This window comes from Haliotis cracherodii, unplaced genomic scaffold, assembly GCF_022045235.1.
Source record: "Haliotis cracherodii isolate W230 unplaced genomic scaffold, xgHalCrac1.p SCAF_8, whole genome shotgun sequence".
In the NCBI taxonomy this organism is placed as follows: domain Eukaryota; kingdom Metazoa; phylum Mollusca; class Gastropoda; order Lepetellida; family Haliotidae; genus Haliotis; species Haliotis cracherodii.
The window spans coordinates 18,030,027-18,056,319 of NW_027266341.1; the positions used below are offsets into that span (position 1 = coordinate 18,030,027).

A 26,293-nucleotide genomic window follows, 5' to 3' on the forward strand; every position below is an offset into this window, starting at 1 on the left:
TTTGCTTTCTAATCTAAAAGATACTTGTCAAGACTGTGATAGGTAATATGTCCCTTAATTATTTTTTTTTGCAGACTTACGACCCTTGGTCCACGTTATTTTATTTTACGTTCTGTATAGCGTGTGCAAGGGGGACACGTTTTCTCAGAAACTACTGAAGATAGCTCAAGACTGAGTGATTGTTTTCCAATATTTTATTAATTTGACATTTAATCATTTTTTTTCTGATTGACATAAAGTCCCAATCTCTTCCTAAGTTTGTTTGTTGTTTAAAGCCGCACTCAGCAATATTCCAGCTATATGACGGCGTCTGAAAATAATCGGGTCTGGACCAGACAATCCAGTGATTGACATCATGAGCATCGATCTACACAACAGTCTGTCAAAATTTACAAGCGTTAATTAACCCTCTGGATGCCGAGTTTTAGAGGAGGGACATATATGTCCCTGTGGTATCCAGGGGGTTAATTAACATACATCTTGCAGTTAGCTCAATATATATTTGAAGTTTAACTGTCACATACATATGACAGGTAACGGTTTCCAGATTTCTTTTTAGATTGTACCCCTATCAAGGTAGTAGAGGAGTAACTAAGACAAAATTGTTATGGATGAGCAACTTCTTTATTGCAATTGGGCGACGTTTCGGTGTAGATTCTAACAACGTTATCAAACAAATGATGATAACGTATTAACTTCCATACCATTCCAACTTCTAAATGCCACTCAAAGAAGTAGTAGAGGAGGCCAATTCCTTGGCCTCATATTTGACTGTCGTCACACATTCGTACCACACCATGATTCCGTTGTCTATAGCGGAGCCTCCAAAAGCAATTTAGAAAAAATAAACACCAGATACCACCAAGGCTTTTGGAGCTTTCAGAACCTCTCCCGTGGACAGTTTGTATGTGGAAGCTGATGAACCTTCCCTCGAACAACGCCGCACAACCATCACTGCAATACACCACTTAATTGTATTCGAATTTATCAAACCCAGCATGCAATTGTGTTTCCAACCTTCTATATGGAAACCTGTTTCGAATTTTGGAATCAGAGTTCAACCACACACCACTGCAGCTAAAATAGATCTAAATATCATATCACTCTACCGACTTCTGTTTGTGAAGCCAGTACTACAGATGTGTACCCCAGGTACGTGTCTGTATACAGAAATGTACCCCAGCTAAAATTAGAATACAGAACGGAACTGGTACACTAAACGGTTGGTTGGTTGGTTTGTTGTTTTACGCCGCACTCAGCAATATTCCAGCTATATGACTGAGGTCTGTAAATAATCGAGTCTGGACCAGACAATCCAGTGATTAATATCATGAGCATCGATCCAATCAATTAGGATTGATCACATGCATCAACCAAGTCAGCGAGCCTGACCACCCGATCCCGTTAGTCGCCTTTTACAACAAGCATGGGTTGTTGAAGACCTATTCTACCCCGGATCTTCATGGAGAACTGGGATCTGGAGCTCGTTTCGGTTGAGGTACCATCTTCATCACCTGCATTGCCATCGCCTGCATGGCAATGCATCATTTGCCAAGGCTGCCTACCTGTGTACGCTCATGGCACAGTAGCATATGATGGGACATTCCAGTGTGTGTATTGCCATACCAAACTGAAGGACTTCTGTGCGGCGTTTAACCCACGCCAGCAAGTGTCCAGTCAGAAGAAAGATAGCGACCCATTCGTGCCCGTGCTGTACAGCAAATATGTGGGTGAAGAAGTCTCACGATCAAACGGCCCTTTTCAGGGCCACCCAACTCTCCCGATTGCGGTGTTAAGCAACAAACACACTGTGAAACAAGCAGAGTGCCGCTGTCAGAAATCGTATAACGAGATATATAGATAGTCTTGAACACGACGTTAAGACCAATGTCACGTCACCTCACCTAGGGGATAAGATATGATAGACCGTGAACTCATTGGCATGATTAGACACGTACCTTGATTCACCGTTCTATTCATACAAACCCCTTGTCTGACCTTAGTGGTCTTCTGGAGATAACGGGTTGACTACAATGACATCGATACCAGTGCGGAAGGTTAGTCTATATATTTTCTATACACTCTTTGAAAGTTATAAGGGAACGGACATCACGATACACATTATTTGTAAGTAGTGTCTCCGAAGATAATGAAAGTTTTATTGATCAAATAATGACATTCCGTGTACTAACAGTGGTCTGTTCTTTATTCTAAGGCGGTGGGGTTACTACTACTTGGGTGGTCAGTCCAGATTTGAAGAGGACACAATACGACCATGTCCTCAGTGTAAGAACAGTAAAGAACGTTTTTAATTGTGTTAATTCCCATTTAATTATCGGGTTTTTACAAGAAATGTAACTAAATCATCAATTTTGATGAACAAAGATATATGGTCCCTGGTCTGGTTGCTGGAGATCTATAGCGCTTTCATATATACAAAGATTGATTTGATTTTTTTTTTTTTAACGCCGCACTCAACAATATTCCAGCTATATGACGGCGATCCAGTGATCCAATCCAGTGATTAATATCATGATCATCGATCCGCGCAATTGAGATCGATGCCATGCATCAACCAAGTCAGCGAGCCTGACCACCCGATCCCGTTAGTCGCCTTGTACGACAAGCATAGTCACCTTTTACGGCAAGCATGGGTTGCTGAAGACCTATTCTACCCCGGAATTATACACAAAGAAAAAAGTTAAGCACACTCCTATTTCTGAACCATGACTAATGACAAAAATCCTGGCATGGGATGACTGACCACAGGAGCTGGGCGATACCAACTTGATGTCATCGGATAGAACAAACATTTGAAAAGAAATAAAGAAGATATTGATGAGTTTTGATCGAAATTTACTGACAAAAACATCATGGTAACACAGGTACTGTTTTTGACCTAAGACAATGCCTAAAAAAAGTATGGAGCTACAGGATTAAGTAAACGAGTTACGTTTGATTGGTTAGTTGGTTTGTTGTTTTACGCCGCACTCAGCTATATTCCAGCTATATGACGGCGGTCTGTAAAATAATCGAGTCTGGACCAGACATTCTAGTGATTGACAGCATGAGCATCGATCCACGCAATTGGGATACGATGACATGTATCAACCAAGTCAGCGAGTCTGACCACCCGATCCTCGTTTTCGGAGCAGATCTTGAAAACCGTGCCATATGTCTTCACCAAACATGGCACATAGATAGGGTTAGTGGTGAACTGGTGCCTGATAATTTGGTTTTAAAAAAAATAATTATTTATCGAGTTTCCATGGCAACGACTTTAGCTTAGACTGAAAATGGCGTACCATATTTCTTCACCAAACTTGGCACATAATGTCATCTCGCAGTATTGAATACATTTCCATTCTTGTTTGTAAGTTCTGCATTGCTTGTGTGTATGTTCCGCCAAAAGTGTCATGGACACGGTTGTTGCATTCATTGACTAACTTCATGCAGAAACACAACTCATTACAAATACAACAGTGTAACTGATCTTAAACCTACTCTACTGTATAAACACTACCTCCTATCCTGTGTGTATTCTTGTCAACCATACTCTGTACTTCACTTGCTTGATAACTGTGTTAGTACACCGAGAACATCTATCCTAATTGTAATAAAGAAGTTGTGTGTCCATTTGTCTCATCCTTACTCATTCCAAATACAGTTACATATTCTATCATAAACTGCAGATGGGAAACAACACCAGTAATAACTTTTTTTAGTGCTGCAAATTAGGCCATTTACAAAAAGGCCCAGTGAACATAGTTCACAGGAGCTAATGCATTGCACACAACCGGACATGTCATATTGGCGGGCGATATGAGTATTTCATGTTTGTTCATTATTAGTTAACAGACTGAAAGCTGAAGAATGTCGGCCACGAAGAGACGTCCCGCATGTCCACACGACGCAGCATCCGTGTTGTCAAGGATGACTTTCTGGTATGTGTCGGTTTCTAGGATAACCTTCTTGTATGTGTCGATTTCTAGGGTAACCTTCTGGTATGTGTCGATTTCTGGGGTAACCTTCTGGTATGTGTCGGTTTCTAGGATAACCTTCTGGTATGTGTCGGTTTCTAGGATAACCTTCTGGTAATTGTCAATTTCTGGGGTAACCTTCTGGTATGTGTCGATTTCTGGGGTAACCTTCTAGTATGTGTCGATTTCTGGGGTAACCTTCTGGTATGTGTCGGTTTCTAGGATAACCTTCTGGTATGTGTCGATTTCTGGGGTAACCTTCTGGTATGTGTCGATTTCTAGGATAACCTTCTGGTATGTGTCGAATTCTGGGGTAACCTTCTGGTATGTGTCGGTTTCTAGGATAACCTTATGGTATGTGTCAATTTCTAGGATAACCTTCTGGTATGTGTCGATTTCTGGGGTAACCTTCTGGTATGTGTCGGTTTCTAGGATAACCTTCTAGTATGTGTCGGTTTCTAGGATAACCCTCTGGTATGTGTCGATTTCTGGGGTAACCTTCTGGTATGTGTCGGTTTCTAGGATAACCTTCTGGTATGTGTCGATTTCTGGGGTAACCTTCTGGCATGTGTCGATTTCTGGGGTAACCTTCTAGTATGTGTCGGTTTCTAGGATAACCTTCTGGTATGTGTCGGTTTCTAGGATAACCTTGTGGTATGTGTCGACTTCTGGGGTAACCTATGTATCGATTTCTGGGTATTACCATCTCGTATGTGTCGATTTCTGGGTATTACCATCTAGTATGTGTCGATTTCTGGGATAACCTTCATCTGTATGGTAACCTTGTGATTTGTCTTGAATTGTGGAGCAGTGGGTTCTTGAACATAATAATTATGCTTCAGACTACTGTAGAAAATAGAAATTGTGGTTTTGCGGCTTACAAAATATCAAATCTCCAGACGAAATCAAATCTTTTAAACTTTCTATAACGCATTATTATATATGTCCCTCATGCATTTGCTTCACAGTCATGCACGATGCGTTACCAAACATCGTGTCTTCATGTGACAACTAGGTTAATAATATTTCCAAACGTACTGCCGATGATTAAGTCTGAAACGTATGCACTACACCTTTTTGTAATCCAAGCCCATCGTATCATTCGCTTTGCGTATGTGTCATCACTGGAATGACCAAACATCCGAAGATTCTATCATTCTTGAGCTACGTTCACCCTTGCTTCCAGGTGGTTAGGACCTTTGTTACATGTTGGTTTCAAGAGAAGACTTGAGTCGGAAGACCTGTACGAAGCCCCGAGAAATGATGAGGCGAGAACATTGATGAAACGTCTTCATAAGTAAGACTCGGATGCATCCTGGCAGCGACGTATTCAATGGCAAACCACATGTAAAACATTATACAAGAAGGCGGCCCGTGAAGATCTGGGGTAGAATAGGTCTTCAGCACACCATACTTGCCGTAAAAAGCGACTATGCTTGTCGTAAGAGGCGACTTACGGGATCGGGTGGTCAGGCTCGCTGACTTGGTTGATGCATGCCATCGATCCCATTTGCTTGGATCGATGCTCATGATGTCAATCACTGGATTGTCATGTCCAGACTCAGTTATTTACAGACCGCCGTCATGTAGCTGGAATATTGCTGAGTGCTGCGTTAAACAACAAACAAACAAAACAAATATACAAGAAGGCAATGATTGAATAAAACTTTTAACGAAGCAATGAAAGGACGTTAATATCTGTAGCCACCTTTGGATGGCGTATCGGATGTCAAACAAACATATATGATAGATTGGTTGTTTTTTTTCACTCCGCTCTCAACAATATTGCAGCAATATGACGGCGCTCTGTAAATAATCGAGTCTGGACCAGACAATCCAGTGATTGACATCATGGGCATCGATCCACGTAATTAGGATACGATGACATGCATCAACCAAGTCAGCGAGCCTGACCACCCGATCCCGTTTGTCGCCTTTTACGACAAGCACAGTCGCCTTTTAGGGCAAGTATAGGTTGCTGAAGACCTATTCTATCATATATGAATAACACTAGAATTAATTACAATTGTTGGTCTAACTTTACGTTCACATCCGTTGTGCCACATTTGACATTTCCAATTTTTTCAGGAAAAGGCTATCTTCGATAAAAAAAATAAATGGATTGTTTACTTTATCTGTGTAATCTTTCTGTGGATAATCTGGCTTTGACGTTTCATATAATATTTACCGTTACATATTTTTGAGCCATAACTGCCAATTCTGTAAAATATATTGAAGGTCAGTGAACATTTTGACAGTGAAATTTTATTTGACTCCAGGTACTGGAAAAATGAAGTCGCTGATAAAGGTTTGACCAACGCACGGCTGCTCCGTGTGTCTTTTCTTGCCTTCCGATGGGACTGGCTTTTGCCTGGTTGTCTTATATTTTTGTCGGTAAGAAATCGTTCCTCCATTCTCCGTGATCAAAAGCTCTGCTCGGTAAATTTTCCATATATTGTTTCTTGCAAATGTGAATTCCTTTACAAACCTGCATGTACAACTCCCGCCTAGTTAAACACACACACACACACACACACTCTCTCTCTCACACACACACACTCACACACACACACACACACACACACACTCACACTCACTCACTCACTCACACACACACACACTCACACTCACACACACTCACTCACACACTCACTCACACACTCACTCACTCACTCACACACACAAGACCAATTCTAACCCGGATCTTCACGGAGTTTGCCACTATTTGAAACCCACGAGCACGGATATGGTGCTGATAAGGACATTTAACCAGTGCGAACTCGATCATAAACTTACCTTAGAAGTACGATACAAATCACCGAGTGAGCGCAGATATCAGACATGTTTTACATTTAGAAGACAAGGACCACTGTCTAGTTATACAAGATTATTTTTCCAGGAATGTATGAAGATGCTCCAGCCATTCTTAATTGGGCAGCTGATCGCCTACTTTTCTCCATCGTCTGTAATGTCTGATACCGAGGCCTACCTATACGGTGTCTGTCTGAGCGTCACCGCCATGCTGCAGGTGTTTTGTAACCCATTCTACTTCTACATTATGGCTCGGGTAGCCATGAGAATGAGGGCGGCCATGTCTGGTCTCATATATAGAAAGGTAGGGTATCTGTTTTTATTTGAAATAAATGGTACGACTCCGACTATAATACGAGCATGTGTTTATGAAATAGTGATGGTACCAGGTGTTCTAGAAAAGATGGACGTATCGTGCTCCATCGGTGGCACTCGTCAATTTTTCACAAAAACAAACACGGCAAGTTTTTGGGAATTGCATGGGGCATAATCTTTGTCACCGATGCGTCAAATTTGGGAATGTCCTCTGTATGTCTACAATAAACGTTTTGAAAACTTTACTGAGGCCTTGAATGTTGTTACCTTGATCAAACACCTTTTGAAAACTTTACTGAGGCCTTGAATGTTGTAACAAACACCTTTTGGACCCGTGAAGGTCCGGAGTAGAATAGGTCATCAGCAACCCATGCTTGCCGTAAAAGGTGACTTTGCTTGTCGTAAAAGGCGACTAAGGGGATCGGGTGGTCAGGCTCGCTGACTTGGTTGATGCATGTCATCGATCCCAATTGCGTGGATCGATGCTCATGATATCAATCACTTGATTGTCTGGTCCAGACTCGATTATTTACAGACCGCCGTCATATAGCTGGAATATTGCTGAGTGCGGCGTTAAACAACCAACCAACCAACCAACCACCTTTTGTCGAAGAGTCGTATTCATGACGCATTTTGAAATGCTCGTTTGTACCACAAAGTTGTATTTCCAGTTAGTATACATGACAGGTCCCTTGTCTCACTTGCTGATCTTGAGAGCCTACTTATGAGGATCGATGCTCCTGCTATCAGTCACTGGTTTTTCTGGCCTAGTTTCGAATGTTTACAGGCAATCGTGATCTAGCTGGAACATTGCTGACTGTGGCATAACAAATCACTTGTTTGATATATATTGCTGCTGACAACGGATCATCACCACTCGTGTCTATTTGTCACCGTTTCTTTCATCTTGCAGATCTTGGATATGAATAGTAAAAGTTTTTCACAAACAACAACAGGGAAGATAGTAAATCTCCTCTCAACAGATGTTGAAAAGTTTACTCTTGTGAGTATCCGGTGTCCTGATTGTATGGGGGTTCTAGGTTAGAAGGGGCGGTCGGGTAACCTAGTGGTTAAAAAAGCGTTCGCTCGTCACGCCAAAGACCCGGGTTCGATTCCCGACATGGGTACAATGTGTGAAGCCAGTTTCTGGTGTCCCCGCCGTGACATTAAAGGAATATTGCTAAAAGCGGCGTAAAACCATATTCACTCACTCACCCTAGGTTAGAATTGGTCCCATCTTATGTGGACCAGTGGACAGAGCGTCCGCCTAGAGAGCGTAAGGTCAGTGGTTCAATGCCTGGCATCGTATCCCAATTGCGTGGATCGATGCTCATGATATCAATCACTGGATTGTCTGGTCCAGACTCGATTATTTACAAACCGCCGTTATATGCATAAAGCTGGAATATTGCTGAGTGCAGCGTTAGACAACAAACAAACAATGCCTGGCCGCGTCATACCACAAGACGGTAAAACATGGTACTTGTTGTTTCCCTGCCTGGCTGTCGGCATTAATGGGATAAAATAAGGACTGGTCGTCTCGGAGGTGGACATAGGGATGGCGCTATAAAACCGGCACCAGTACAAGCAGCCACACACACACCCGCATGCACGTCGCTATATAAGTGCAGTAATCTTAAACGTGACGTTAAACCCATTTCTTCACACCTATGCCGTTCATTAGAGGTGGCCTAAAGGAACGGGTGGTCAGTCTCGGTGACTTGATCAATAGCGTGCCATCGAACCCCGACGGCCGCGAATCGTTGCTTATGATATCAATAACTGGTTTGTCTGGTCCAGACTATTATTTACAGCCTGTCGTCTTATAGCTGTTATATTTCTCTGTGCGGCGTTTATATCACACGAAGTTTAAAACATATAAACATTTTTTTGCGATATGTGTACAAGTATAAAAAGTTACATAAGTACTGATATTGAATTAATGTTTGTAATGTTATTGGAGCACAAAGTTACTTGCTCTACGACCCGTGAAGATCCGGGTTAGAACAGGTCTTCTGCAACCTATGCTTGCCGTAAAATTTGACTATGCTTGTCGTAAGAGGCGACTAACGGGATCGGATGGTCAGTCTCGCTGACTTGGTTGAAGCATGTCATCGTATCCCAATTGTGTGGATCGATGCTCATGACATTGATCACTTGATTGTCTGGTCCAGACTCGATTATTTACAGACCGCCGTCATATAGCTGGAATATTGCTGAGTGCCGCGTTAAACAACAAACCAACAAACCAACCAGCCAACCAGCCAACCAACCTGCTGTACATGTGAACATTGAGGGAAATATTGAATGAAGCATACGTAAAAGCCTGAATATCTCCTCATCATTGAAAAACTTATTTGTAAGATTAAAGTTTTAAATGGTTTGGAGACCCGTCTTATGTCAGTAAGTATCTGTATTTATCACAACAGTGCATTGTATCTTAAATAAGTTGGCACGTTATCACGCCAGTGCCCACCCATCAAATTTAGTAGAGCTTCTGTTTCTGTGATTAATATTTTAGCACTTTAACTGTACAAATCTTTACTGTTCCCCGTCATGTTAAAAAAACACTACTTGAAAAAAAGTTAAGCATCTCTTATTATATACTTCCAAATAATATAGTTATTTTTAAAAGTCGTATCCTGTATCGGTTTTCTGACGCAACACATGTATTTCTTGTTAACAATGTGAAATAATCAAATACAGAATCTGAAATCGATTATCCAATATAATCCTTTGTGAGTGTTCTTCCCGCCCTCCTTCAGTTGTATATATACGTTCTTCCCGCACACCTTCAGTTATATAGATACGTTCTTTCCGTCCTCCTTCAGTTGTATACATACGTTCTTCCCATCCTCATTCAGTTGCATATATACGTTCTTCCCGTCCTCCTTCAGTTGTATATATACGTTCTTCCCATCCTCCTTCAGTTGCATATATACGTTCTTCCCGTCCTCCTTCAGTTGTATACATACGTTCTTCCCATCCTCCTTCAGTTGCATATATACGTTCTTCCCGTCCTCCTTCAGTTGTATATATACGTTCTTCCCATCCTCCTTCAGTTGCATATATACGTTCTTTCCGTCCTTCAGTTGCATATATACGTTCTTTCCGTCCTCCTTCAGTTGCATATATACGTTCTTTCCGTCCTCCTTCAGTTGCATATATACGTTCTTTCCTTCCTCCTTTAGTTGCATATATACGTTTTTCCCGTCCTCCTTCAGTTGTATATATACGTTCTTCCCGTCCTCCTTCAGTTGCATATATACGTTCTTTCCGTCCTTCAGTTGTATATATACGTTCTTCCCGTCCTCCTTCAGTTGTATATATACGTTCTTCCCGTCCTCCTTCAGTTGTATATATACGTTTTTTCCGTCCTTCAGTTGTATATATACGTTCTTCCCGTCCTCCTTCAGTTGCATATATACGTTTTTTCCGTCCTCCTTCAGTTGTATATATACGTTCTTCCCGTCCACCTGCAGTTGTATATATACGTTCTTTCCGTCCTTCAGTTGTATATATATACGTTCTTCCCGTCCTCCTTCAGTTGTATAAATACGTTCTTTCCGTCCTCCTTCAGTTGTATATATATGTTCTTCCCGCCCTCCTTCGGTAAAGACCAGGGGTAGAATGCTTGCCGAAGAAGGCGACCATGCTTGTCGTATGAGGCGACTAACGGGATCGGGTGGTCAGGCTCGCTGACTTGGTTGACGCATGCCATTAAAAATTTGCTATGCTGCTACCACCAAGTTCTGCGCCGAGGTGGCTCCACTCAGGCTCGCGCAAGTTTCTTATCCCAATTGCGTAAATCGATGGTCATGATGTCAATCACTGGATTGTCTAGTCCAGACTCGATTATTTACAAACCGCCGTTATATAGCTTGAATATTGCTGAGTACGGCGCTAAACAACAATAAAATAAAATTTAAAAAAAATTAAAAAATTCACCATTCCCCAGGTGTATGTATTACTGAGGTAGCTGACCTACTTCGCATTTGCAATGCAATACCCGCAAATGTATGTCAGTTATTGAAAACACGAAGGCAGATAATTACCAAGAAAAGATATTCCCTGCTCGACATTTCGATGCTATCTTCAACAGAGCGTGCCCCATGTGCACTATTTGTGGATCTGCCCAGTGAACATAACCTTGTCGGCCTACTGCATGTACCGCCTGGTGGGGGTGTCCTGTATGTTCGGCTTCGCACTGGCGGCTGTCCTGCTCCTAGCACAGACTATAGCTGGACATGCGTACGGGAAGCTGAGGTACGTATGTGTGAGAAGCAATCTACGTGAATGTTTTTCTTGTTAGTTTGATTGTTGTTTAACGCCGCACTCAGCAATATGACGGTGGTCTGTAAATAATTGAGTCTGGACAAGACAATCCAGTGATTGATATCATGAGCATCGATCCACAAATGTTGATACGATGACACGCATCAACCAAGACAGCGAGCCTGACCACCCGATCCCGTTAGTCGCCTCTTAGGACAAGCATAGTCTCTCACGGCAAGCATGGGTTGCTGAAGACCTATTCTACCCCGGATCTTAACGGGTCCTACGTGAGTGAGTTTCACGCCGCTTTGATCAGTACAGCAGTCAAACAGTACCTTATCAGTTTAAAGCTGAAGGAAAGTACAACATTTGTCTGTTTGTTGTTTAACGCTATGGTCAAAAATACTCGATTCTGGACAAGACAAACCAGTGATTGATACAATGACCAACGCTCAACATGGTCGGGGCACGTACTCAGTTGTGGCAGACAGTTGATGATAATATCAAGTTAGACATATTTTAGGAACTGTTCTAGTCTTTCGCACCATATCCCATGATTCAGGTTCATAAACAGTCTAATTCATGATGCTTTGGTTGTCATGTTTCAAGGATCCAGGTCGGCAAGTGGTCAGACAAGCGAGTGCACGTGATGACCGAGCTGCTGGCGGGCATCAGGGTCGTCAAGATGTACTGCTGGGAGGCGCCATTCAGCTGGCTCATCAACGCACTCAGAGAGTGAGTCACAACTCTGTCCACTCTGCAGACCAGCACAGTGACGATCACGGTCCCCGAGACCTTGTTCATACTGTAGAGATCAGTGTCCCCCTCCATCCCGTCAGTCATACCTACAGCACAGTGACGATCACGGTCCCCGAGACCTTGTTCATTCTGTTGTGATCAGTGTTCCCCTCCATCCCGTCAGTCATACCTACAGCACAGTGACCATCACGGTCCCCGAGACCTTGTTCATACTGTAGAGATCAGTGTCCCCCTCCATCCCGTCAGTCATACCTACAGCACAGTGACCATCACGGTCCCCGAGACCTTGTTCATACTGTAGAGATCAGTGTTCCCCTCCATCCCGTCAGTCATCTCTACCTTACTCGTGACGATCCGAGATAGAATAGGTCTTCAGCATCCCATGCTTGCCGTAAAAGGCGACAATGCTTGTCGTAAGAGGCGGCGAACGGGATCGGGTGGTCAGGCTCGCTGACTTGGTTGATGCATGTCATCGTATCCCAATTGTGTGGTTGAATTTGTCTGGTCCTGACTCAATTATTTACAGACCGCCGTCATATAGCTGGAATATGGCTGAGTGCGGCGTTACACAACAAACAAACTAAGCCGTCTAGGTCATGTTTATGAAAGATTATCGTTTCTGTTAATTTTTGTCCTTAAAAAAATCATTTCATGTTATTGAGGAACCACGTTATATTTCTTCATACTGTCTAATTCCAATTAAACATGACTGGTCTTATTTCAGCAAAGAAGTTCGAGTCTTAAAGTGGTCCTTCGTTCTCCGCTCTGTCAGCATCTACTCGGCCGAGGCAGCCTCTCGTATGATGGCTCTCGCCATATTCGTTGGTCATTGGCTGTGTGGGTATCCCCCGATATCTCTACGCAACGTATTCATTGTAAATGGCTTACTGCAAGTCATGAACCTCTCCGTGTTTTATTTCTTCTACGCTGCTGTGGAATCACTCACAGAACTTGTATCTTCGCTCAAACGAATCAAGGTACAGTAAACTACGGTTATAACGAACTCAAAGGGGCCACTAATTTGAGTTCGTTATAACCGTCGTTCGTTATAAGCATATGTACAGCATAGATACAGCAGTTGCCGGGACAAAAAAAATAAGTTCGTCATATCCGTTTGTTCGTAATTCACGTAGTTCACTGTAATTCTTTACTTTAGACCTTATTGTTACTTGTCACTCGATTATTTTCCAAAACCAGATGGTCGGTGGCCAAAATGAAAATTTAGGTAAAAAAAAATCTTTTCGCGAACGCTTTATTAATCCCTTCTGCTCTTAAACTATGTTACAAAAAGAGTTAAAGAACAGTCGTTTCCTTCATGACTATTGTTAATCTGCCATGACTCCTGTTTGAGGATTTTTATTTTTGTTTGTTGTTTAACGCCGCACTCAGCAATATTCCAGCTAAATGACGGCGGTCTGTAAATAATCAAGTCTGGACCAGACAATCCTATAATTCATATTATGTACATCGATCCACGCAATTGGGATACGATGACATGCATCAAGCAAGTCAGCGAGCCTGACCATCCGATCCCGTTAGTCGCCTCTTACGACAAGGATGGGTTGCCGAAGAGCAATGATAACCCGGATCTTCAGGGTCCTGTTTGAGGAGTACCACGCGCAGATCATACATACATCACTGCTTTATTGTTAAAGTACCTCAGTTTACTGTTACAGACATCGGTGTCTTCACGCACCTAACTTTCATGCCAGGTCGACATTCAGTATTAATTCTCTACTGTTCACCGATTGTCGGCCTTGCGTGAATGAACCCAATCATTATATTTCGATATCAATAGTTATACACTACAAACTGCCTGGCGTATATGTTATGTTACGTTGTTCTTCCCTCAGAACTTCCTTTCAATCGGGATAGAACGTTCCCCATCGTCGAACCACATGACACCAGAATCAGACGATGATGGCGGCTGGTCAGTCAAGACAACCAACATGTCAGCATGCTGGGATTATACAAATGAAGCGCCCGAAGAAGGGAAGTTACTGCTGGACACAGAGGTAAGACAGCGACTTACCTGCTTACTTTCATCATTCGTCTCGGACAATCATTTCAAAATAACAGCTGGGCATTTATATCCCAGGAGTCCAAGGTTCCGCAATTTATTGTACAGTTGCCTCCCCTTGACATGCAAGGATCCGCTGATCATGGGTTCAAATCCCAGTTTCTCTCATCACCAGGGGCGGTGGGGTAGCCTGGTATATAACCAATTCCATTGATATACTTTTTATGGGGATTTCTAATATTAATGCTTTCTATCGTGCAAAATAAATGATAGCATTATCCCTTTAAATGTTGAGGGAAATTCAACCTGACGTGATAATTATACTCTCATTACGTTTATCGTCATCATCATTGTCAATATTATCACTACATATAATCACCATACCATCACAACCTTCTGTCTACTGGTATGGCTAACGGCAACAACATTGTTCTTCAAGATAGACGCAGGTGCCTCTTTCTCCCTGAAGGATATAACTCTGACAATTCAAAAGGTAAGAGCAATAGGAATCTATATGAGTTATTAGGGTATTGGGGACCGCCTCCGTGGTCTGATGGTAGAGCGTCCGCCCGGAGAGCGACAATAACATTATTCTCCAATGCCGCGTCACACCAAAAGACCTTATAAACGATGGTACTGCACTTTAAAATTAGTCTGGACTAGTACAAGCAGCCACACACACACGCAACTATATGCACGTCGCTATGTCAGTGCAATAATCTTCCCATTTCACCTCACCTATTATGATATTGAAAATTTGCTGCTACCACCAAATTCTGCGCCCGAGGCGGCTCCACTCAAGAGTCGCGCACAAGCTTCTATTGTTTGTTGTTTAACGACGTGCTCAATTCAATCTATATATGATGGCGGTTTGTAAATAATCGAGTCTAGACCAGACAATCCAGCGATTGGCATCGTGAGAATCGATCCACGCAACTGGGATACGATGACATGCATCAACCATGTCAGCGAGCATGACCACCCGATCCCGTTAGTCGCCTCTTACGAAAAGCATTGTCGCCTTTTACGACAATTGCAAGCATGGGTTGCTGAGGACTTCGATGATTTACAGATCACCGTCATATAGCTGGAATATTGCTGAGTGTGGCGTTAAAAAACCCAGAAAAAACAAACAAAACTGGTTTGCAAATTGAAACCAGAGGCGGTCAGATTGTTCAGCTGAACATCAAATATCATCAGTGCTGGAAATAAGTATACAGCATAAAGGCGATTTTGTGATAATGATAGAAATCGTTCACATTAATATATTTTAATTAATCTCAGTATCATTAGTAGGGCAAATGTATTTCTCTCACCAGGGAGAGTTAGTTGCAGTCGTGGGAACGGTAGGCGCGGGGAAGGTAGGTGGCTCATCCATTTCATTGTAAAACCAATATTCTGTCGTAATTCAGAATCATTCCGAAAATCTACCCAAGTCATTCTTTGCACGTACTTCACTGTTTAGTGACTAACATGTACAACGGCTACACTTTCGCCAACAAAAGACGGAACAATTTACAAAGATATTAATTATTTTTGTACTTATATGTGAATCTTACAACTTATCCAGGTAACAGCGATCAGCCCTCGACCTCTTGTTAGTTCTAAGATCGTCTTCAGATATGATAATACATAAAATAACGACTAATGTTTTAGCAATCTTAAATCACCATTCACTGATAGATAAGTCAATTTTTCAACAGAATGCTGCTTCGTAGTGACTTTAATGGTCCTGTATGTTTCAAAATATCAATAAATGGTTTTATTGAGGATTTACGTTTTCTGAAGAAGCCCGACATATCATGATTCGATTTAGGTGATTGTATTATTGAATATTCTAATTCTAACACATACTCACCACATTGTGTCCAGACATCCTTGCTGGCAGCGCTGATGGGGGATCTGCCCTCCTCGCACGGACACATCAGCATCCGTGGTTCCGTCGGCTACTTCTCGCAACAACCCTGGGTGTTTTCCGGAACAGTCCGGGATAACATTGTGTTTGGTGACGAGTTCGACTCCAAGCGGTATGAGAATGTGATCCAGGCATGCGCTCTCACTAGGGTAAGTGTGTGTTTCATTGAATAAGGAATTCACTGGCCATTCTGAACTGAATGTTAAACAAGTAAAACTATAGGTCATTATGCACACTAATAGAGAAAATATATCATTGACAGGATCTGTCGATGATGTCGCATGGAGACCAGACCCTCGTGGGGGAGAGGGGGCTGTTGCTGAGCGGGGGACAGAAGGCCAGGATAACACTAGCAAGGTTGTTGCCTCATGACGTCACCATGTAAAGCCCAATTATTGTTTCCCCGCCTTATTGTTGGAATATAAGTGTCATAAAGCCAAACTCATGGCGGAACATGAATTAATATTATTAATATTATTATTATTATTATTATTATTATTAGTAGTAGTAGTAGTAGTAGTAGTAGTAGTATCTATTTACTAGATACAGATGCAGACATTGCCCAATGTAGTAGTAGTAGTAGTAGTAGTAGTAGTAGTAGTAGTAGTAGTATCTATTTACTAGATACAGATGCAGACATTGCCCAATGAGGTAATTACCTGGCGGGAGACAAGGGGAGGTTCGATACTAAGACGAATGCGAGGTCAATTGTTCGCATTAATTTCGCCTTTGCTTTAATTTCAAGAGTTGCAGTAGTATCTCAGAATTTTTATGTTTGTTTGTTTGTTTGTTGTTTAACGTCGCAATCAGCAGTATTCCAGCTCTATGACGGCGATCATAAATAATCGAGTCTGGACCAGACAATCCAGTAACTGACATCATGAGCATCGATCACAGTAGACCATACAGAATGCAATGAATTCAAGTGGAACGTTGATCAATTAATCGTTTTGCTTCAACTGAGCTGCAAACGTTTTTGGTGTTATTTGATATATAAAAGAACAAAAACCGACCTGTTGTATGTTTAGGTCTGTGTATAGAGACGATGATGTCTACCTTCTCGACGACCCGCTCAGTGCTGTTGACCCCAAAGTGGGTAAACATATATTTCACAGGTATAGTAAATATATGTTTACGTTTAATAATGCCATGCTGTTGTGATAACGTGCCTTGTTCATGTCTGTGCGGAATGTTTGTAAAAGACTAGAATGGGGATCGTACGGCCACAATGTGAAACCAAGTCCACACTGCAGTTCGCAGCGTTACGGTCAGTGTTATATGTCTATGAACTATGCCTCCTTGGTCCAGTTGCAGTGCGTCCGCCTGGTGAGCGGAAGCTGGGGTGTTCGATCCTCGGATAACTGTAAAGCATAATATGTAAGATGTGGCCTTACTACGTACTAGGCCAACTCCGTGGTCTCATGGTAGAGCGTCTGCCCGGAGAGCGGAAGGTCCGCGGTTCGATCCCCGGCCGCGTCATACCAAAAGAGGTTAAAAGATGGCACTTGTTGTTACCGTTCCCGGCGCCCGGCATTAAGGGACTGAAGCGAGGACTGGTCAGCTTACTATATCTGAGTGGGGTATTCGTGTTAAACTGCGGAATGGCAACCCAGTGGGCTGGCACTATAAAATCGGTATTAGTCCGGGGTAATACAAGCAGCCACACACACACGTGCATGCACGACGCTATATAATTGCAATAATCTTGGATGCGACGTTGAACCCCATTTCACCTCACCTCACCTCTATGGACGGTTGGATGTCACAGTACACCTGTGGCGTATACCATTGCTCATACTATCAACCATTAGTTGAAGTATTTACAGGCTGCGGTGATATATCTTGAATGTTGCAGACTATGGCGTGAAACGGTCACTGTCATAGTAGTCAAAGGAAATGGATATAAGTTAATCTCTATGTTCACATTTCAGCCTCTGGGCTTTCCAGAACCTATTCGTATCGTCGTAGCCCGACTGAGTAGGACGTTGGTAAATGTCAATCACAGGTTTGTCTGGTCCAGACTTGAAAACCGTGATATGCTGACATAGCCCTTGGTGCGGCGTTAGACAAAAATGACAGGACTATATATACTCACCGCCAAAAGAAACGCGAACCATAGAAACACATAGAGAAGCATGTACGTTTAAGAAGATATGTTTCTTGTGTGAGCCACTTAATCACAAAACTAACAATCCATCAAGAGTTACTACTGATTGTTTTTATTATCATTATCTGTAGCACGTGATGTCCAAACTTTACACTCTGATTCTGTACAAGACAAATGGTGTATCTCGAGTCATGGATCTATGACGTCACATGTGATGCGTTCATGGGCGTCGGTTCACACAACAGTATGATTCGTTTTAACATCGAACCCATGATATCGATTGTGGGTTCGAATCCCGGTTGGCCCCGATTATGTTTCTAGGTTTGTCAGCACCATACTCGTGCTCGTGGGTTTCACCGAACTGGTAAACGTCTAAGACCTGCATCACTTCGGGCTTTCCTCCCACATTAAGCTGACACGCCGTAATATAACTGGAATACTGTTAAAAGCGGCGTTAAACCCAACTCTCTCACTCACTCCTGTGTTGTGTTTTCCAGTTGTATATGTGAGGTTCTGCAGAGTAAAACACGCGTCCTCGTAACTCATCAGCTGCAGTACCTCAAATTCGTTGACCGGATCGTTGTGATGAGTGAGGTGAGAAAACCTATATTAAAATAAAGTTGTTTTTTAAATGACACGTCACGTCTTAATGTGTGAGGAAAGCGCAAAGTGGCGCAAGTCATTTACTTTGATCACTTATAAAAACCACGAACACGAGTTTGGTGGTCAGAGATCAAGGGTAATGATTTGTGTCTCAATTCACCGATGAAATAGGCCACGCACACTAACGGAATACCGTTACCTGATTGGTTGATAACAGAATGGGCAGGGTTTGTGGAGCATTATTGCAATGAACGAAGTCACTGACTATGTATTGTTGTCTGAAGTGTTTGTGAAGTTATATATGTTGACGTATATACTGTTAAGCATTGATTTCAATATGTTTTTGAACGGACAAAAAACTTATTGAAGTTAACATTCTTAAACATTTCAGTTAGAAACAATACAAAAAATTGTCAATTCTGGGACAGTTGTCATTTGAATACCAGCTTTGTGTACATTTAGATGTTATCTTTTAAAAAGATATTCAGTTGACTATTTTCAGGGTCAAATATTGGACATCGGAAACTATGATGAACTCTTATCCCGCGACCTTGACCTCTCAGTCATCATGTCGGTAATGACAGACGAACCAAATGACCCGGATGTCCCTTATAGTAACGACAAGGATGAGAAAATCAAGTTTAAGGTAGGGTTGTCATGAATTGGGAATGGTAATATCAACATAATAAGGCCAGTTAAAATATTAAATGAAACGCTTTTGTTGTTTGTTTTATTGCTGCATTCATCCCTCTATTGGCCACGCCAGCTGTGGATCAAGTGTGAAAGAAACAGCCCCATGGTCTCGGTCACCACTGCTAGATTTTTCTCCAAAAGTATGAATGACCAGAACGTCAGAAACCGTAGTAAAAATGAATTTAAAAATTTGGGTTAAAATCTGTTTTGACAACTTATTTAATTTTGCTAAATACAGTTTAAGTTCATAAGAATCAAGCAAAAGTAACCAAATTCCATTTAAAACAAGCATTTTGATTTTGCACATTAATGAAACAAAACAAATTGGTACGGATTTCAATGTATATGGAGCTTAAATACCATAAGGAGTTATATCACTGAGTGTCGGCTTGAAGTGGGAGGAAAACCCTCAGGTCTCACACGCTTATCAATTTCTTGACACCCACGAGAAAAAATCAGGGCGAATCTTGGATTCTAACGACCGACCATGCGTGTCTGACACGCAGATGGACGAAACTCTGCACACACTTCAGAAGCTCGGTGCGTGACTCTTGAGTTGAGCCGCCTCGGGCGCAGAACTTGGTGGTAGCAGCAAATTTTCAGTATCATAATAGGTGAGGTGAAATGGGGTTTAACGTCGATGCCGATTTATAGTGCTAGCCAACTCGGACGCCACGCCGCAGTTTAACATGACACCCAACTCAGACACAGTAAACTGACTCCGAGCAGACCAGTCCCTGTTTTAGCCCCTTAATGCCGAGCGCCAGAGAGGTAACAACAAGTACCATCTTTTAACGTCTTTCGATGCGGCCGGGGATCGAACCCTGGACCTTCCGCTCTCCGGGCGGACGCTCTACCACTAGACCACGGAGGCGGTCCACTACGTAGTAAGGCCACATATTGCATATTATACTTTACAGTTATCCGATACAGCGGAAGAACTGGAAGAGGAACAGAGAGGCACAGGGTCTATTGGTCTCCACCTTTACCTTCAATACTTCAAGGCTGGACACGGTGTCATCCTTCTGCCCCTCATTACTCTGCTCTGTGCCACCTACCAGGTAAGTAACATCTTCCCGAGGCAAGGGGGTAAACTCACTGTAAAAGTCCAGTTTCCACCCTTGCCGAACTAGGCTAGAAGGAGTTATATCTTGGCTGGACTAACGAGTCTATGCATAGTCCAGTCAAAATCGCGTAAGAAAATCGACATCCGGTTCGTCAACTGCCGTGCAGATTTCGATCGACTGCATGATTTGCAAAGCATGTGTACCACCCACTCTGCGCCAACATATATTTTCCAAATCTGTTCATGTTATTTATCAATATGCTCACGTGATTTGATGCACTTTGCGAGATAAGACCCGTTTTATTGCAATATAGATCTCGATTATCGATTAGATCGTCTCCACTGGGCGCCGCCATTTTGCTTGAAGCAAATGCAAGTGATATGAAAGGTATAATCTGATTGGTCAATAGGAGGGATATACAAAGGATATAACTGGTAATAGCTACTGGTGGCGATACGATCGAGCCCAGAAAATAACCTGCTGGTATGGACAGTGTTTCGGTGGCGGGTGCTACCGGTAGGACAGGAAACCTGGTGTCAGGACTTTTCTTGATCTTTTCAAATCACTTCCACGGCTATTTTGCCTTTTACGACCAATGGAATCTGTTTCGACGGATAATCTATTCTCTGGCGTTGAGGTTTTATGTTTTCGACACATCCACTTGATTCGATACTTTACTGCCAACCCTGACGAAATATTCTTAAATTAGTGGGGTAAATAAAATGTATTACCTCCTGGCTTCTGCTTGGGATTTGAACTCATATTTGTCAAGGTAATGTGTTCGCTGCTCGTTCCCAAGTCGGTCAATTTTTTTTATTTGATTGTTGTTAAACGTCGCACTCTGCAATATTCCAGTCGGATAAAGGAATAGTCTTGGCATATTTTTAGCACAGTTGAACTTTTTAAGGGACCGACCATTGTTGTATTCTCTGGAGTTGTTTTAATACCGCTTTGAATTGTATTTCAGTTATATCACGGTGTTCCAACTTGATGTGAAGCCTAAGGTGTTGCAGATCTTAGAGAGTTTGGCACTTTGGTGAAAACAAATAGTACGGTATGGCGCTGACAAACCAGAAACATAAGGGTGAACCTGGGACTCGAAACCACGAGGAAAGGTTTCTGACACGACTTGGGAACGCAACTCTGCGCAGCAAATTGTGTGTGACGCCTGCGCCTCCCGTGACATCCGGATCGCATGTTTCAGCCAGGGCACGTGTGGCCCAGTCGTCTGAGGCGCCGCGATTCGCCGTGCAGAGTTGCGCCCCTTGGGAACGCCAGAAACCTCTGATTGTTCGCCCAAATTATGTGTCTAGGTTTGTCAGCACCATACCCCTGCTTCGACTTGCATCATGTCATGCTTTTCTTGAGCATTAAGCTGTCGCGCCGTGGCATATTGTTGAACGCATGTTACACCATGTTCGGCGTGAACTGGGTGTATCATTCAACAGGGGGTATTATTGGTTTGTAATCCCTTTTCATCTTCTTTTGAGGTTGAAAAGGATTATTATTGGCTTTGTTTACTCATTTTCATGTTATAATACAAATGTGTATGATACTAGTATTAAAATATGCTTTCAGAGTATGTATGCCTTCAGTGACTGGATGTTAGCACAGTGGTAAGTTTAAATTAATGTCAAAAGGTCTTCTTCAAAAGCAACAATTGTTGACATACGTCACATCTAATATATTCACTTGTGTTTCTGTGTGTACTAACAACCTATATGTTTACCTTTAACTATCAATATGTTTACCTTCAATTACCTATGTTTATCCTGACTATTTGTATGTTTACCTTCAACTTTGTATATGTTTACCTTCAACTTTGTATATATTTACCTTTAACCATTTGTTGACCTTTAACTATCTGAATGTTTACCTTTAACCATATGTTTACCTTCAACTATATGTACTGTATACACTGTATACGTATATTACCTTCCCGTTGTTTATATCACTGGCTTCATCCTTTGTTTATGTCACTGACTTCACCGATGATTGTCATCACTACCCTTGTGTACATAACAGGCTTCTCTGCTCTACTTAACTATCTAAATGTTTACCTTTAACCATATGTATATTTACCTTTAACTATCTAAATGTTTACCTTTAACCATATGTATGTATACCTTTAACTATCTATACGTTTACCTTTGAATATAAATGTGTATAGCTAATTCTCATGTGTTTACCTTTCGTGTTTACGTGTCAAACTCACGTCATTAAATCTTTCAGGTCTGAGGATTCATACTATATGGTTGATGCCAACATGTCCTCGAATGGTTCCTCAAGTATATACTCCGTAAACCTGACTAATTCCCTGGCTATACGTCACTGGAATACCATGGAGCCGGAGGTGAAGAAGTATATACTGTCCGTGGTTGCGTATGTGTTTGTCATGCTCGTATATGGCATTCTCGTGTTCCAAATGACGGTGCTGGCGTCGCAGAACCTGCATAATAAGATGTTCCGATTTATTCTTGGATCTAGAACTAGATTCTTTGATGAAAATCCTATGGGTGAGTTATATGACTGAGATTAGAGTTTATTTTATGTATGTATGTGTGTGCGTGTGTCTGTGTGTGTGTGTCTCTCTCTCTCTCTCTCTCTCTCTCTCTCTCTCTCTCTCTGTGTTTGTGTGTGTGTGTTTGTATGTGTGTGCCCCTCAGTCCCTTGCGATCAACCAAGTACATTTCATATTTCGAAACACCGACTAAGAGATAAATAAATGTCTTGTCATAGCATGATTACATTTCAATGTCAAAATGTCTTTACCCGTGAAAAACTTTTTCTATTTGCGTAATACTATTTAATTGCGTTCACAATGTTCGACCGGTTCCACGTCATCGAACACCAGTAGCCAGTTTGATAAGGTCAGTTAGATATGTAGAGATATATTCTCCTAATCCAAGGTCGCGATTGACTAGTAAGATATCTTTATGATATTGCAAGACAATCTGGAAATGACACTGAAACATTTCCAGTACATACTGCTCTGACTCCAGTAAAAGGCAACTATGCTTGTCGTAAGAGGCGACTAACGGGATCGGGTGGTCAGGCTCGCTGACTTGGTTTATACATGTCACCTATCTCAAATGAGTGGATCGATGCTCATGATATCAATCACCGGATTGTCTGGTCCAGACCCGATTATTTACAGACCGCCGTCATACAGCTGGAATATTGATGAGTATGGCGTTAAAAACCAACAACGAACAATCATCAATACTTACAGCCCAGGCAACAAACAAACCAAACCAAAACATGCGCCTTGTCTTCCAAACAAGTCAATAGACTTGTGGACATCAACCGTAAAGTGCTGACGTCATGTGTTTCTGCATAGATCAGTTCATTTGGGATAATTAAGATACAAATATAGATGCATTTAGGGATTCTTTATGAGACTTAACGACTGGGAGCACTGAAATTATGACAGAACCACTAATTACAAACAACTAGTCACTGAATACAATATAGGGATAGCGAATATTATGGTAATGTATTTTCTCTTTCCAGGTCGCATTCTCAACAGATTTGCTCGAGATATCGGTTTAATAGATACTTCATATGGACCCCATTTCTCAACGATAGTAGAGGTTGGACTTTAACGTCTTTTGAATACTGTTCTACAACACATTATACATATACCAGTATATATACCGTTTTTCCTCTATTAGACGCCGGGTCATACTCTCTGTCTCCACAATAGAAGCCGGTGTGAGAAGATAAGCCTACTCTCCAGGATGAAATCAATCTTGAGTGATCTTATCGTAGGATGAAATCACTCCCCTTACGATCATAACACTTCCCCATTGCAGGATGAACCTTTAAATTGGCTATATATACAGTTTTAATACTTCATATAGAGTCATAAAAAGTCAATATTTAATACAAGACACCATGCACGCTAAATGAGCATTGAAAGATATTCATCAATAAAAGGTAAATACGAAAATTCCTTGAGAAAATTCACACTTTATAGAACCTATGGCTAGTTACCTTATCCATATACCTATACATTTTATCTATGGCGTGGTATACCTCCGACCCTTCCCATCAATGGCCACTACTCCACTGATTTTCCAACTCTCCCAACGTATCTAATATTTGATATACCCCCCTCCCCAACCCACTTACCCTTCCACATACTTTTGCTGGTATAATCTTATGTATATATTATTCATTGCTATCGAAATTAAGTTAGCACCACTGCTGATTGCAGTAAACAATTGTAAGATAAGTAACAATATACTACAAGGATCAATACAGGTTATTAAATATTGTATTTAATCCATATGCAAGTACACATTCCATAAGTCATATACTCACATGCGTCATGATGCTATTTATGCAATTAGTAATGATTGAATTATTTATCCCTTGCTTTACCCATATGCTAGAAGAATATCAGCCCAAGTATAGCATTAAACGAATAAATTGGTAGACTTTTCATTTATGTCCCAGCATGTCAGTATAACAACTATAAAATACACAAAATAAACACAACCGTATTCAACAAATACAAAAGTTCTTAGGACAAATATATCTGCTCATCCCAGAACAGCATGTGTGTGGGTAGCACTACGGGATGTGACACATTCGACTTCTCGGAACCCTACCATAATGATTTTCTTTTACTCTGGGAATTGCAACAATTATTCGTGGTGAGTTTAAAAATTAGAACTTAAAACATTGTATTTCCATGAGGGAAACATAATTCGTCAACATATGAATACCACTCACACCAACAAACACACACGATACAGTAGTATTACCCCTGTTGATAATTTCTTTTGCATTGTGTACCTCATTTTGAGTTAAACTATTTCAATTAAAAACATGATTTTGCATTCTTTCCGGGCTGGGGGAGGGGAGTGATTTGATCCTAAGGGGTATTGATATATAAGGAAGGGAATGTTTCACTGTAGAGTGTGTCAGTTCCATGATGAGTGAAATTTACGGGGATTGATTTAATCCTGCTACACCGGGCTCCTATTGGATGCCAGGTCTCTAATGGGGTCTAGGACCATCACTTGAAGAAATTAATTATTCTGTCACATTAACAGGGTAGGGTAGTGAATTGTCACTGTGCCAGAATTAAAAAGAATATACGTCGGACCAAAGGCTTGCGCGAAATTAATAGACATGCGAGCGGCTAATAGAGGAAATGCGGTATATATAATATAAATAATCTATACAGTAAGGTAATGTTTAATGGCAAGTGTGATTCAAGTAATCCCCAACCCACAATGATTTTATGAAGTACATCAATCTGGCAGTTATCGTTGTTCCAGTTACATCGAGATAATATATAAGTTACAAACGAAACATTAATTACATATACGCGTCTAAACCTAGTCAACCGGCCGTGAAGCATATATAGTCACCATTTACTAAAACAGAAAACCGTTTCCATGTCATCAACAAATATAAACTGGAAACTAATAAAAGTAAAACCTTCTTGGTGAAGTCTACAAAATATCTAAAGTATGTTTCGTTTCCTTTTTGCAGCAATTCTTTCAGTTATTAGTGTTGCTCGGTATTACTTTGATTGTCTCCCCTTGGTTGTTGATACCAATTGCACCATTGCTAGTGTTCCTGGTGTGCATACGATATTACGCCGTGCAGACAACACGAGATATTCGAAGACTTGAAGGAATGGGTAAGTTGGCGTCTGTATAGTCACCAGTTCCTTCTGCCAGTGAGTTTATTGTCCCAAGTATCCTATGGTTGTCGTTATGGGAGATATGT

At 41.6% G+C, this 26,293-nt stretch overlaps 1 protein-coding gene across 1 annotated transcript in view; it reads left to right on the forward strand.

The window, feature by feature from the left end:
• Positions 1–6,885: 6,885 nt before the first annotated feature.
• The window catches only part of LOC139450833 (ATP-binding cassette sub-family C member 4-like), a 30,938-nt gene continuing 11,530 nt past the window's right edge, over positions 6,886–26,293 (forward strand). Inside the window, exons 1-18 of the mRNA XM_071232668.1 lie at positions 6,886–7,095; positions 8,020–8,109; positions 11,209–11,372; positions 11,991–12,116; positions 12,865–13,117; positions 13,994–14,155; positions 14,600–14,653; positions 15,480–15,521; positions 16,033–16,224; positions 16,338–16,432; positions 17,104–17,190; positions 18,680–18,776; positions 19,288–19,359; positions 20,483–20,539; positions 22,124–22,161; positions 22,778–23,061; positions 24,059–24,138; positions 26,054–26,204. Of these exons, the coding sequence (XP_071088769.1) occupies positions 6,886–7,095; positions 8,020–8,109; positions 11,209–11,372; positions 11,991–12,116; positions 12,865–13,117; positions 13,994–14,155; positions 14,600–14,653; positions 15,480–15,521; positions 16,033–16,224; positions 16,338–16,432; positions 17,104–17,190; positions 18,680–18,776; positions 19,288–19,359; positions 20,483–20,539; positions 22,124–22,161; positions 22,778–23,061; positions 24,059–24,138; positions 26,054–26,204 (2,254 nt within the window). The remainder of the gene's footprint in view (positions 7,096–8,019; positions 8,110–11,208; positions 11,373–11,990; positions 12,117–12,864; positions 13,118–13,993; positions 14,156–14,599; positions 14,654–15,479; positions 15,522–16,032; positions 16,225–16,337; positions 16,433–17,103; positions 17,191–18,679; positions 18,777–19,287; positions 19,360–20,482; positions 20,540–22,123; positions 22,162–22,777; positions 23,062–24,058; positions 24,139–26,053; positions 26,205–26,293) is intronic.